The following is a 15,011-nucleotide window of genomic DNA, read 5'->3' as shown; positions in this document are numbered from 1 at the left end:
GGAGCTGTTCCTAAACCCCACCGTTGATTAAATTCTCTGCCAGTGTTGGGGATGGGAGTCAGAAAAAACTAAGTGACAAGAAGCAATGGAGTCATCAATTTCCTTATTCACGTCCACACAGACCATAACTGCTCAGAGGATTATGGGAAGGTACAGCACCCACTCTAAAGAAGAACAGTCCTTGGACTTTATCTAAAGTAGTAAAAGTGTAATATGCTAATTAGACTGGATGTCCTTCTGGACGTCCTTCTAGATAAAGCCGGGACTACGAGGGAAGCCTGGGTCCCGGGTGCCAGAGGGAAGCCAGTGCCGGCAGCTGGGGGAAGGAAACCTACTCTGGCATGAATTTTGTGCATCGGGCCTCTAGTCTAATATAATGAGAAGGCAAAGCAAGAGGCTCACTGCCACCACTTTATTAAAAATCCAATCACTGATTTAACGTCCTGGTTCTTTTCTTGTGCAGGTAAAAGACGAGGCCTGGAGCTGCTACCACACCTGCGGAGACAACTACAACCGCCATGGTTTTGAAAGCAACATATCCAGCAGTTCCGTGCCCTTCAGCATCTACTGTGTCTGGAAGAGAAGCAGACATCCGAGACTTAAGCTCATGTTTAAATCATAAGCGTAAGTTGAAGCTGAAGCTTTACATATGAGGGCTCCCCAGAGAAGGAGAGAAATGAACCCTCAAAGTACTCCTCTGGGAAGCTGGCAACAGGGTCCAGCTTTAACCCTTGCACCAGCGCCTCCTCTCCACACTCAGTGTCGCTCCCACTTGCTTTTACTGACCTACACTCAGGTGGCTGAAAAGGACCTCACAGTCCCAGCCTGTTGTCTAACACAATGTCCTGGACCAACAGCTCTCCCAGGATATTAGGGATTAAAGACGGCTTAATTTCAAATTGTAGGCCTAAAATTAAGACCATCTGGGATGAGGCTATAAGATATTAGTAAGTTGGGTTTGGCAGTATCAAGGTACATGCCTTCTGACCCATTAATCCTATTTCTAGAAATATATCCTGGAGTTCTTATATAGCAGGCAAAGAATTAAGAGGCTTCTGATGTGGCATGAGTGACAAAACTGGAGGTACCTAGATGGAAATCTAGTTAGCTATTAACAGTGAGGTAGGTCTCTGTACAGATATAAGATACAGATTTTAAAAGCAGCTATAGAACTGTAGGGAGACTATATGACCCCTGTGTTAAAGGGGACTTGGGAAAGCAGAAGCTATCCCTGGGAAGAGACTGTCGCTCTCCTCTTGTTCAGAGGTGAGCACGCATTATGTTCGCATAATGAAATGTCACGCACAGCCTCGCACTAGCAGCCAGGAAGGGCCCTCGGCTCCAGGTCCATACCTCTGCCCGAGGAGTCATCTGACAACAGGAGGATGGGTCCCGGCAGACTTATTGTTTTCTCTTCTTCAGTGGCCCCTGTGGCTGGAGACAGGTAATAGAGTTTGAGCTCTGAACTAGTGCACACGAGTGCCAAGCGGTGTGTCCACAGGCCTCCCAGAGCAGCCCTCTGTGGCGCCCCTGCTTTGCTGGGCAGTGTGCGGCCTTGGCAGGATAGGGCATGCACCTTCCTAAGGACAGAGTGGCTCCTGAAGAATTTTACGTCTGAATCCACCGAGACTCAAGAAGAATAACCTTCTAGAGCAGGGGTGGGCAAACTTTTTGACTCGAGGGCCACAATAGGTTCTTAAACTGGACCAGAGGGCCGGAACAAAAGCATGGATGAAGTGTTTGTGTGAACTAATATAAATTCAAAGTAAACATCATTACATAAAAGGGTACGGTCTCTTTTTTTGTTTGTTTTATTCATTTCAAACAGGCCAGATCCGGCCCGCGGGCCGTAGTTTGCCCACGCTGTTCTAGAGTCATGTCTGTAAAAGATCAGACTTGTCCACTGGCTGCTCAAGAGCGTGCCCATGTCAGACTCAAACGGGAAGGCCGACTGGGCCACGGTTTCCTGGACTCTGAGTAGGTAAAGAATGAGGCCTCATCCTTAAATTTTGAAATAAGGCTTGTTTTGAGTAAATTCACAGTAATGAGGACTTGAAATTTTACCTCGCCTGCTTCTCGGTGACGCAGGGCAAGTCCCGGAACACAGAGCGGAGTGGGGAGAGCGCTGATCGCAGAGGAAGGCGCTGCAGTGGAAGTGGACCTGGGACGGCAGGAGGGAGAGGTGAGTCCAGGCATCCACAGCCCCGCCCGTGGCTGTTAATTACTCACCAGGCTGGCGAGCACTTGGGCAGCTGACACAAAGGCAAAGGTCTTCACGTCGAACCTCCGGTAGTGGGCAGGGTAAGTCACAGAGGAGCCAACGGGATGGAAGGTGGTTCTGTGCTTGTCCAGGTTGTATGCACAGCTAGGAGGCATGTGCCAGGGAGGACGTCAGCCATTCCCCCGGGCAACTCAGCTTTTGCCCAGATGAAGTCACATGCGCACCGTTGGGACCACTGGTGTACGTGTTACTGCACCTGGTTCTGATTTGGCCTCTCAGCAGTACCCATGCAATCCTTAGGAGCATGTGCTGGTTTTCCTGCTATCAAAATTGTATCGATACAATTTAAGTACCTATCTGTTTGCCAGCTAAACACAAGAGCTACAAGATTGATATGTGTGTCTTCAGACAACACTGGCTGGATTCTTCTATTTATGTCCCAGGCAGTTAGTATATGTCAGCGACAAAAAAGGTAGAGAAGTCTTTAGATGCTAGCAGAGAGTGAGAGATATAAAAAAAGTAGTGTGTGTGCTGGGGAAAGGGGGGGGGGGGGGCTCAGTTGGTTGGAACACTGTTCCCTACACCAAAAGGCTGTGGGCTGGATTCCCAGTCAGGTCACATACCCGGGTTGTGGGTTCAATCCCCAGTCGGATTGTGTACCAGAGGCAGCCTACTGATGTTTCTCTCTCACATTAATGTTTCTCTCTGTCCCCCTCCCTCTCTCTCTCTCTAAAATCAATAAAAACATATTCTCAAGTGAGGTTTAAAAACAACACCACAGTGTGCTAGGTGGTAAGTGCTAAGGAAAGAACAGTCCGCAGGGTCGGGGAGCAGGGGCTCAGCCTGACTTGACTCCCTGGAGAAGGAACCCTGGACAGGCTTATGGGTGGAGGAGCGCTGCACGCAGCACGGCTCCGTGGCCACAGGGCTGTCCCCAGAGGCGAGGAGCCTAGCGACAGAGGGCACAGCTGGGGAAAAAGGAGGTGCGGACCCACAGGCGGAGCCCGCGCCAGGGCAGCTCAGGCCTAGAGGCAGATGGCGCCCAGTCGCACCATCTCGCCAAGTAGGCTCTGGGCTCCTTAGGAAGCAGAGCCACTGCCTGTGAAGTCCCTCGAAGTGACGAAGGCCAACAGCGCGCAGGACACGCCCGCCTGGCGCTCTGGGGTAGGGACCAGAGGGCGGCCTTCTCCGCAGGTAGGAGGAGCCCGGCCCGGCCTCTGGGGAAGGTGAGCCCGGGACTGACCCTGACCCCGGGCTCGCCGGGCTCCCTGGGAGGGACCTACCCGTCCTTGACCACCGTCCAGCGGGGCAGAGCGGCGGGGTCGGCGGCGGGCGTGGCCCAGCAGTCGCCCAGGACCAGCTTGACGTGGGGGTCGGTCCTGTTGACGACGCTCACTTCCAGGTAGATGGGCTGGCGCAGGTGTCGCGGCACCGGGTAGTCCCCGTCCGCAAAGGGGCGCAGGTAGGACTGGTCTGGAAGCGCAGCAGCCTCTCAGGCCCAGGGCGCCCGGGCTGTGCGGGCAGATGCTGGGTGGGGGGGTGGGGGGAAGGCGGGTTCCGGGGTGCAATGGCTCACCTGGGTAGGCCCGTAGGAGGAAGGCCAGTGGGCCAGGCTGCGCCAAGCCCCCCGCAGCAGGCAGGCCCTGGACGCTGGTGTTGGCCAGCACGGCCCCCGCGCGGTAGTGGCACCTCACTGTCACTCTGAGGGTGTGGGGGGCGCGGGGAGTGTTAGGTTAACAGAGCTGCTCGGAGTTACGCTGGAGCCGAAACAACCATGTGGCAGTTGTCCCACCTGAACTCCGTGTCTCTGGACACAGTGCGTGGAGGAAGCCTGGCAGGGAGAGCGCGGATCTCATTCTCATAGATGACCTCGCCGTCCTGGACCTTAGGGTGAGAGAAGGTTGGAGAGTGGGCACCAGCTCGCTCAGCTCAGCCTCGGCCTGCGCTGCCCGCTCACTGACCCGGAGCTTCGTCCCACATCCGTTCAGGGGGATGCGAAACCGCGCCAGCCCCTGGGGCGCCGCTGCGAGGCGGGGCTGGCAGGAGGAGTCCCCCACTCTGAGGGTGGCCAGGCTGAGAGCTGGGCTCATGTGGTGGCTGTGGACTTGGACATCCATGAACCCGTCCTGGGTGCACAGCTCGCCTGTAATGAGAGTGGCTGTGAGATGCTGGGAGCCTATAAGCGGTCTTCTGCCAGGCAATGCCACCCTCCCTGTGCCTGGAGTGTGAGGGAGGAGTCCCCTGGGTTTCACCAGGCAGCACCCCATGTGTCTTAAGTCTTTGGGGAAAATACTTAGGGAGACAGATAGCAGAAATCCAATTAGTGCCCTTCGCCAACCACACCCAAGGGCAGATGAAGTTAAGAGAAAAAAGTCTCATTTTGGTACCTCAACAAAGCTGTTAAATGTGCTATTGAGATCCTCCTCTAAATGCCCCACCTCTGAAAGCCCTCAGAAGGAAGGTCTGGGGCCTGCCCTCTCCCTCCCAGGAGCACACACCCGCGCCTTCCCCTCCTCCCCTCTCCCTCTTCCCGCACAAGCTGCATCTCCGCTAGAGGACCCCAGGAGACTTGCAACCAGGGCAGCTGCACTTCATCTGGGCACACCCCCCACCCCCCCACAAGGCCCCCTTCTCTCTGACCTCTTAGTGAGCCAGAGCAGCCCAGCCCAGTCTCACATCCCCACCGTGTCCCTCTCCTTCGGCCTTAGGCCCTCCCTTGTTTTACTGGCCCAGCTTTAGTAAACGTCCTCTAAGATTCAAAATAAAAATACCTTGATAAGTGGCTTGAGTTACAAGGGGAGACCCTAAGGTCCCGGGCAACGGTGGAGCTGCTTTGTCTGAACAGAGAGAGTTTATTCAAAGGAAGAGGGAGCAGGAGACACGGAAGGAAGTGCCATGTGGGGCGAGACATCTACAGAAAACCCCGAGGAGGGCTGACGTGACTTAAGAGTCCAATTATTTGTGACTTAAAGTGCAATGCCTGGTGTCCTATGTCCCTTCTGTCAGGACTCACACACTCAGGGTGGCTGGGGAGGCACGCATCGTCCCTCTCTGACTTGTCCTGATTAGGTGGGGAGTGGGTAACAGCAGCCCAGGGCCCAGGCGATGCTGCACGGGAGGAAAGCCATCCCTGACTCTTTTTGAGAAATTGGCAGGAGTTCCGGGAAAGTCTTTAAACTTTTCTAATCTCTTTAGTTACAGGTTGGGCCACAGGCTCAGGCTCCTGATGTGAAGCATCCTCCTGGGCCTACCCGCGGGCACGTTTGGAAATGCTCCCTCTCGCAGCCCCACCCTAGCAGCTGGTCTGGCGCCTCTGGTCTGACAGCCTTTCCTTTCCTGGACATGTAAGCAGTGCAGAGTGTAAACCACGCCCCTTCTTCCCGCAGGCACAGGAAGGGCTAAGGGGGAACAGAGGACGTGGAGACCATTGCTCAAAGGTCTTTACCTGTTAGAACTGGGGACTCACAGAGACACTCGGGGTAAACCACCATGGATGCTATCTCCCCTCGGAAGGAAAAAGTCAGCTTGAGTGAAGGTAAGTAGAACTGATAGGGCAGGCACCGTTCTGAGAACTGAAACGGGAGAAGAATGTCGATCAGCATCAGAGACCACCATGTGGGTCCGGAGACCATCCCATGGGCCCGGAGCAACGTGTGTGGGGGGGTGCGGGGGAGGCAGGAATCCCTGCAGCATGCACCCCAGACTTAATTTGGTTTCCCTTTAAGCCAGGACGAGAGACCCTGTCACTTCTGTGTCAGGATGCTTCCCTCCACGGGACGTTCATTGCTTTAAACTCATGCCCTCAAGTGCCCAGCACTGTGTGCTCTTTGTACTAGACACTGACGCCGAGTTACTAGGTCAAATGCCAAAGGAGAACCCAGTGCCTGTGTCCCTGGCCGTGCATCAGTCAGGACGGCAGTTTGGGACCCTCTGTTTGGCTCAAGCCGTCCTGGGTTAAGAGGGCCTAAGACACTCATCATTAGAAACTAGGAAGCAGTTTTTACTATTCAGTGTGCTGAGAAACACTGAGGTAAGCTTCTATTGTGGAGGTTCAAAAGGCTTGATGTTTGCAAGTGAACTTCAGTTACTGGGGAATTCACTTACGCAAAGCAACCAAATGAGGCCTCCCAGAGTTTGGACTGCCACACTGGCCATTGTAACGTACGGGCAAGTCATCAGCCATGTCAGGGTTACCTGTGAGACCATGTTTCAGGTCAGGTTCCCACACTCAGTGGTTGACAAGGCAACATACCTTCATTTTGAGAAGAGCTTTGCTGAAGTGCAGTCTCAGGCCACCTGCTGCCTCTGTACCAATGCCATTCCGATGCAGCTGGCTCATGGCAATGTCTCTGTTTCCAAAGCTCACGGATTTTAACTTCCCAGGAAACTCTGGGATGGTGAGAGTCATGTGCGTGGCATTGCAGGTCACAGGACCTGGAGGGCATGACCGGCAGGTGTGGATGTCAGCTTTGATGAAGCCCCAGAACAATGTCTTCCACCCTGGAGTTGGCCCCTGGACCTTACCTGATAGACAAGTCACTTGTGCTAATATAATGGTCTTTTGTCCAAAAATTACATGGATGAGCTTCAGAGGCATCGTGTAGAGATGACTGTTTCCTTGCTGGGGGTCGGGGACAACATTATCAGAGACCTTGCTTTAATTCAATTTCTAAACAACGCTAGAAGAATAGTCAAGGCAAGCATGTACCCAAGTACTGGGCACTATTTTGGCCTAAGTAGAATTCAGGCATTTTGTACAATGATTGTTCTGCCAGGTTCTCTAGTTTTAAATGTTTGTGCTTTTAATATCTGGCAAGCTAGGGTTGTCTACTGAGATGGCCTGTAGCTGATCATTTCTGGGTCTGAGCAAAAGCTGCTCTTACTTTATGACTATTTTATGGTATCATCATCCGGAGAGAATGCTTACAAAACTGAGCAACCTGATGGTACAGGACTGTTCCTGCTAAAATGTGGTGTTTGAGCCCTTTGACATATTAGCTCATTTACCACTGAGTCTTTCCTGTTGGCTCGAAGAGCACAGGTCCCTACTGCAAGACAGTATAGGAGAACGATAACACTAATAGAACCTAACTCTTGGGAAACTTTAGTGGACTCCCGCTCTATATTTGATAGCAGATTGAGATCTCTGGGGACGAGGGAGAACGGGTGGAAGTAAGGGCCATCTCTGTTCACCAGTGTCTTTAGCACACAGCGCAGTGCGTGGCCCCCAGTAAGACTGCGATGCCTGTTGAGTGAGTTGTGTTCTCAATTACTTTGAAGACATGGTTGAGGTCATGCTTGGATTTAAAAATAGTGGTCTGTGCCTGGGTGGGGCACAAAAAGACTCACACCCACCGTGTAGCGATTCACTCCGGTGGCATTGAATGGCACTTGCACGGTCATCTTGTAGTCGTCAATCAGAATGTTATATCCTCGCACCATGGCCTCCAGAAGGGTCAGAGTTTGGGCTCCTGCACCATGACCAACCTCAATGCTCCATCCCATCTGCTGCTGGAGATCCTAAAGGCAACAGTGTCACTTAGAGGGCTGTGCTCCCCTTACCTCCAAGGCTATTGTCTAACATTTTCATCAGGATTGAAGTTTGTTACCTTTAATATTGAAAAAAGGCTACTTATGTCTGTATATTAAAATGATTTTCATACCGTATTTTCATCAGCCATGCCAGGAACACCATAAAAGGGAAACTGGAAGGGAAAAAAACACGTGATGTGAGGCTGTGACTTGCAGGAGAGTTTCTGAATCAGGTTGCTGACAGTAGGCAGAAGGCCCCCGGAACAGCTGTGTGTGCTTCCCACACCGAGGCCTGGGTGTGGGGCGGGGGGGACAAGTGCAGGACCAGACATAAACCCAACTGTGTCCTTAGACATCATCTCGCCTCTAGGGCTCCTGGTACCAGACGGCAATGGGAAGATCTAAGCTCCCTTCCAGTTGTAAGTTCAGACACTCAGTTCTTCAATGCACAGCTGTACTAAGTCTGTAGGAATCCAGTATTATGTCCAGCCATGCAGTTCCATTATTGTTATAATAAAGTACTGATATTTCTTTTATCTTTCTGTTGTCGAAATTAGCTACATTAGACTATGAAATCCATGAGTGTGTGATAGGGCTGTTTTGCTCATTTACTGGATCCTATCACCTGGCACAGTGCCTGGCACCTGATAGGTATTTAGCTTGTCAAGAAAGTATAAATGTGCTTGTAGCTTCCTGTGGCCAGGCGTGGTGTGCTAAGCCCGTGTGTGTCCTCTCAGTGCATTTTTAGAGACACCCTATAAGGTAGCGGTTCTCAACCTGTGGGTCACGACCTTTTGGGGGTTGAATGACCCTTTCACAGGGGTCGCCTAAATACATCATGCATATCAGATATTTACATTATGATTCATAACAGTAGCAAAATTACAGTTATGAAGTAGCAACGAAAATAATTTTATGGTTGGGGGTCACCACAACATGAGGAACTGTATTAAAGGGTCACGGCATTAGGAAGACTGAGAACCACTGCAAGGGAAGTGTTATTTTCTCCCACGTAGGGGCTTGGAAACAAAAAGTTGGTTTGTTTAAAATATCAACTCAAAGCCACAGAGCCAATAAGTAGTGAATACAGGATCGCAATTCTGACCCTGTTGCTAAGCCCGACTCTGTCTAGACATCACACTCCTCTGGGTGGGTTGTGGGAGAAGCTGTCGGCCTCTCTACTCACAGACATGAAATCCTTTGTGCACAGGGTGGATCCTGGGTGCTCCTGGGCTCCTCCGGCCGGCACAGCTGGACAGCTGACCTGATACATGAAAGCCTTGCGTCCCATAGCAGCACTGTTGTCCATGAACCTGATGGTCATCTGGTGCTGACCAAGCTGTGTGCAAATGGTTTTGTAAGAACACGAGGTGCTGGGACCTCCGTGGGAAAGGAGATTCCAGATGCCGTCTGACCCGTGGAGTGGTCACCAGGACGGCAGGTTCTGGAAGGTCCCTCATTCGGACACCGGAAGACTACAGCCAGCCCGTGAGAAAGCCCAGCAGAATGCATACATTGGCAGAGAACAGTTCCTGGAACTTCAGGGATTGAAGTTCAGTTTTCATTTTCTTCTTATTCTCACCCTGTGTCAGTCTACCGTAAGTCACAGTCCTGGCTGGTTTGGGGCCTCTACCAAGTCATTCAAATACTCATAAAGCATCAGTGTAGCAGCCAGGGTGCGGGGAGAGCCATCTTTGAGTATTTCCCTGCCTTAAGGAACTTGGTTGAAAGTAGGAGTCAGACAATCTTTTTCTGTTAAATGTTAGTATATACTTTACACTTTGTAGGCCATATGTAACTTCTAATATGTATTTTTTAAAACTCTTTAAAAACATAAAAGCCATTCTTAGCTTGAGGACCATCTCTCTCTCTCTCTCTCTCTCTCTCTCTCTCTCTCTCACACACACACACACACACACCATGGACTGGACTTGGCACCCACAGGTGTGGTTTGCAGACCCCTGGTCTACAGGAATGCAGCTGTAAGCTTCCTAAGGTTAGGAGGTGAACATTTTAATTGCTGGCTCTTCACTGTGGGGTCAGAGCAAGTGGCCTGTTGGATATGCAGGTTTCTAGGAGGCACCCCAGGTCTACATCATCAACTAAAGGAGGGAAGCCGTTACTTTCCAGTCCCCAGGTGATTCTCCTCACGCTCAAGCTTGAGAGCTGCTTAGAGAGGTTGCTTTACTGCCCCCAATAACCTTCACTGGGCAGCACTGGTGCCTGACAACGGAGGAAGCCCTATTGCTCAGCTGCGGCTTGCTTTCCAACGCTTGTTTTGATAGCATAGAGCAGTGGTTCTCAACCTTGGCTGCACATGAGAATCCCCTGGGAATCTTTTTAAAATCCTGATTTCTGGGCCTCATCCTCCAGAAATTCTGTTTCTTTGTTACTCATGTTGTGGCCCCACCCCATAACAAAGAAACAGAATTTCCGGAGGATGAGGCCCAGAAATCAGGATTTTAAAAAGATTCCCAGGTGATTCTAATGTGCAGCCAAGGTTGAGAACCACTGGCAGAGAGGGTCTCTTTGTCAGCACCATAATGGCCTCCCATTTCCCATGAGGTCACAGATAAAAACACTAGTAGCTCCTGTTTGAGTATTTGCTGTAGCCAGGCGCTGCTCCAACTCCTGATCTGCTTTAGATCATTACTTTTAGATACTGTGTGGAGAGAGTACCACAACCCCCATTTTCCAATGGGCAAGCAGAGGCTTAGAAAGGTTAGCTAACTTGCCCAAGGTCACAGCCAGAGTGTCAGAGCCAGGACTCAAGCCCAAGACCTCAACTCGGGGTTTCTCAACCTCAGCATTACTGGCATTCCAGGACTGATAATTCTGTGTTATGGGGGGGAGGGGGGGTCATCCTATTCAATATAGGCTGTTTAGCAGCACCCTTGGCCTGTATCTACTAGATGCCAGTGCCAGCTTCCTCCCCTCCAGTTTTGATAACCAAGAATGTCTGAAAAATGTCTCTAAACATTGTCAAATGTCCTCCATGTAGACAAAAGCAAAAAACAAACAAAAATGTCACCCCTGGTTGATAAACACTGTTCTAGTCCAAAGCCTATACTCTTCGCAAGTAGGGTAGTATTAGTACCTACTAGGTTACTACTTCCCAAATCACTCCTCAAAGCAATTACTTACCACTCTGCTGGTACAGGTCTCATAGGGGGCTTGTAGGGTGCGCTCTTCTGGGTTGAGGACATAAGTGCAATTCAGCATTTCAAGACCAAAGGGATCTACAGAAGCCAGAGAAATTTAGAGAGGGGTGGCCAAGAAGTACATTCAGCGACAGAAGCAACCAAAGCCTCAGAGCCAAGACTGCCGATCCATTCCTAAGGCACTTTAATTACTTCACTTTTTATTGTCTGCGTGATGTGGCCTGAGCTTTGAGAGATGCTGTGACCCACAGCTAAAGTTTCCCCGGAGATTCTGAGGTAAGAGAAAGACACGTCTTCCACCCTTGGAGACATCATACAAAGCAAGTGCCCCCATGGCATTATGGGAACTGGATGCGTTGCTCCAGAGTTTATGAAAAATGGGGCTGGCCTCGAGCCCAGGTGTTCTGCTAAGTAAGACTAAGCTAGGAATACACTCATTACCAACCCATCACAGATGCATGCCATTTCTCAGTGCCAAGATCGCTTGAAAACTCCACTGTCATTCTATCTTCATGGCAAGTGACAGTACCTGAAGACAAAGAGAGAGTTGGGGCCTCTGAACTATAGGCGCGTGACTCCCACGGAAGTATACAGGGCCTCCCTCTCCCACAGGCATCAAGGGAGGCACTAGCTGGGAGAGGCAGAGCTTGTCCGCCGCCCGTGGGGAGCACACCTTAGCGGGAAGGACACACTTCAGTGTGATACCAGACACTGCAAGTGCCAGGGCTTGCCGAGCTCCCAGGGGTACACCTGGCTTAGGATAACGCCTGTGCGGAAACCAGGCTGGGGCCCTGACAGTGACGCTGACGAGGTGGGGAGTAGGGACTGCACGTCTGTGAAGAACTGGAGAACAAAAGTTTTGTCTAAAAGATTCTTCAATTTGAAGCTTTAAAAAAGGCCCTGTGTAAACTCAAGGTCGCTTCCTAAGGTTAAATTCTGCCTATAACCTGCTACTCCGCATCCTCTAGCTCAGGTGAAAGTTTCGAAAAACGCTCATTTCAGGTGGAACAGCTCTGATTCGGCCGCCGCGTTGCTGTTTTCCTGAAGCATGAGTCGGTGTTTGAGGACTGCTGCTCTCAGAGGGCCTTAGGTGGCGTTCTGTGTTCTTTGGATGCCATGAAGCGTGAGGCAGCGGGCAGATGTCTTTGCAAGTGCTTTCATTCTATAGGAAGCCATAGGTAGGCTACAGAAAATTCTAGTGACTTGCTCAGGGTAAGAAAAGGGGGATGGAAACCATCCCACCCATGTTTGTGCTTCCTGGCCATTTGGCCCCCGGCTGCATCCTGCTCAGGGTGGGAAGGGCATTGCCCCAGGCGGTGTACCTGAGAAGGCGGAAGTCCCCAGCTGCGCAACCTCTGTTGAGTGCACCAGAATCACAAGGGATAACAACAGGGAAAGTGACCTATAGGTCAGAAGGGGGTGGGAGAGAGAGTTAAGGAATGGACTTTACCAGACAAGGTCATGGTGTCCCCTCCCTCTGCCCCAGGAATCACTCACCTCCCGCCTGGCCTGAGCCAGCCTGAGGGACTCCCACCACCTCCTCTCTGCCAGCACGCCATGGCCCAGTCGCCCACAAACCAGCCAGGCAGGGGGTGGATGCTCATGCTTTTAGAGCAGGAAGCTGGCTGGGACCCGCCTACTCCCCATTGGAAACACCTGAATCTTCTCCAGCCCCCAGCTGAGATGGGTGGAGGGAAAGCTTTCTCTCTGAAAGGCCTGGAAGCAGAGGCCAGCCCTTCCCTGCCTTTGCCTTAGGCTAGTCCACCAGCTGCTCACAGGTCAGCCGGGAAGCCAGAGTTCCCTGGAATGGGCTCCAGGTGGGTGAATTGGTGTTTTTCTCCATAACACAGGAAAATTAACATGTTTTGGACAAAATATTTACAACTCCAATGTCCAGTGAAAGAGGGGGATGGGCTTTATTGAGGAAAGAACACCTCGTGTTCACATTGCCTCTAAGCAGAGCCCTTTCCTTCACGCCCCGCCTGCTGGCTGTGTGGGGGCCCCTGGCCCCTGCACGAACTAGCTCTACAAGTGGGTGGAGCATTGTTCCCCACTGACTACCATTTTAAACTCACTGCAAATCAACACTGGCAATTACAGGTACATAGAGAGAAAAAGAAAAAGTTACCCCTAATTCCACCACTGCTAATATTTAGGTGTATAACTTTATGGATTTTCTCTACAAACACCATACACACTTAAAAAAACAACCTCAACCTGAGATCAGAGTTTAAACTTTGTGTTGTAACCTGCTTCCATACTAAACATGATCTCCATTATCACTTTAAGGCTGTATCATATTCCATGTCTAGATACATCAGTGTTTAACTGTTCCCTAATGATGGACATTAAGATGACTTCCAATTTTTCATCATTATAAATAACTAGAGGCCGGGTGCATGAATTCATTCTGGGTGGGGTCTGGTTGGCCCAACCCAATCGGGCTGATTGGGCTGGACTGGCTGGGCTGGCTGGGGAGGGCTATGGGCCGTTGGCTGGCTAGCCCCACCCCTTATTGGGGGGGGGCAATGGAGGGTGGGGCTGGCTGGGGGGAGGAGCCAAAGGCAGTTGGCTGGCTGGCCCCGCCCCATGGTCGAACTCCCAGTTGAACTCCTGATCGAACTCCTGGTCAAGGGAACAATTTGCATTTTAGCCTTTTGTAATATAGGATTGTATGATAGGCATTCTTGTACCTCTCCCTGGTTCCTCAGAAAAAAAGCCCTAGAAGTAGAAATTCTGGGTCAAAGGGAATAGTGGTCTAAATAGGAAGGTCATAACGGGTAGCAATAGAGGGCGTGCAGATGAGGAAACTGAAGCACAGCAGCTTGTCAGGCTTTGACTGTTGACTGTCAGGGCCAGATTGAGAGCTCAGATTTTCTGAGAGCAAATCACCATTTCTTTTCAGCATCTCTCATTGCATTTGAGACACCTCGATGCTGCAGCCTGGGCCCGGTAACAGGTTTATAGGCTCAGATTCTGTGGGAGTGGGAGGTGGCGCTTGCAATTACTGGCTCATGTGTTATCTTTGTGGTGTGAGTTGAGGAGTAATCTCTACTCAGATGTCTGAAGCACATTGCAGGCTGGGTAGTGTTTCTCAACTTCCTGGATCAAAAGATCCCATGGGGATCCCATTGACATACAGCCTCCTGGGTCCCACTCGGAAGCTATTGGAGCAGGCTCTCCAGGGGCAGGGCTGGGGTAACCTGTCTGACAAATACACAGGTGCGGCTTATGGTCAGGAAGATGGGGAAATACCTGGAGAGAGGGAGGCAAGAACATAAGTGGCTGCCAGTGGTAACCTCTTCATGGGAATTAACTGGTTATGTCGCAGTGGAATTGGGGAGAGGGAGGAAAATCCAGGCTAAGCAGGTGTAGGGATAGAGATAATAAACAGATACGGATTCCACCAGTGGCTGGTATTAATAGTCACTCCTCCTAAGCACATTTTCCCAAAGATGGTACCTTTTCTGCAAATGTGAAGGTAATCTGTTACCACCATCATTAAGGCTATGATGAGAACATAGAGGTAGGAAAGTGGAGTGAGACTCGAGGTCTGTTAAGAAGGTGGTTGGAGAGGTAGCAGGTCAACGCTGGCTCTTCCTCCCAGGCCCTACCCTAAGGCCCACTGCAAGACTGTGTTCTCTGGAGTGTGGGGCTTGCCTTGGAAAGGGCACGCGGGACAGAGCCCAAGGCCAAAGGGGCCTTGGAAGACTAAGGGGGAGCACAACGTCCCCGACAGGAGGCATGGAGAGAAGAGGACCACCAAGGGAGCTGCTGAAGGTGGTGAGGTGTGAGGCTAATTCCCTTTGCCTCGCCTGACCCAGCCTCCTGCTTCCCTGGTCGTGTATCCGAAACCAAATGTGGGTGTTCTGACCTGTAAGAAGCAGTCCCGCAGAAGTGCCCAGGCCACACGCAGCTGGGCCGCCAGCTTTGGGGACAAAGAAGATGCGGCTGACCCGTGATGACCCACTGTCCCAGACCACTAGCTGGGAAACTGAAATCCTTACAGAGATGATTACATCCGCACCGCTTTACTAGGTAAACAGTGGGGTCGCTTTCAAATGTGTGCTCTCCACATTATTTTCAAAGAGCCGTTT

The 15,011-nt window shown here is 51.2% G+C and overlaps 1 protein-coding gene across 1 annotated transcript; it reads right to left on the bottom strand.

Annotated features, from left to right (window-relative positions):
- Positions 1 to 427: 427 nt before the first annotated feature.
- ZP2 (zona pellucida glycoprotein 2) lies at positions 428 to 12,559 on the bottom strand. Its single transcript, XM_036309489.1, has 18 exons — positions 12,412 to 12,559; positions 12,237 to 12,316; positions 11,360 to 11,443; positions 10,898 to 10,992; positions 8,940 to 9,092; positions 7,885 to 7,926; positions 7,577 to 7,741; positions 6,746 to 6,842; positions 6,474 to 6,655; positions 5,667 to 5,793; positions 4,183 to 4,364; positions 4,014 to 4,105; positions 3,798 to 3,922; positions 3,505 to 3,694; positions 2,230 to 2,365; positions 2,065 to 2,161; positions 1,354 to 1,434; positions 428 to 573 (listed from the first exon to the last, which is right to left on the bottom strand). Exons 1-18 carry the CDS (start codon positions 12,516 to 12,518, stop codon positions 428 to 430), a joined length of 2,181 nt encoding a protein of 726 aa, XP_036165382.1. The 5' UTR covers positions 12,519 to 12,559.
- Positions 12,560 to 15,011: the final 2,452 nt, after the last annotated feature.

Source organism: Myotis myotis, unplaced genomic scaffold (genome assembly GCF_014108235.1).
Source record: "Myotis myotis isolate mMyoMyo1 unplaced genomic scaffold, mMyoMyo1.p scaffold_m19_p_5, whole genome shotgun sequence".
NCBI classification, from domain to species: domain Eukaryota; kingdom Metazoa; phylum Chordata; class Mammalia; order Chiroptera; family Vespertilionidae; genus Myotis; species Myotis myotis.
The sequence above is the reverse complement of the archived record's forward strand: the minus strand, read 5'-3'. Positions and strand labels throughout refer to the sequence as shown.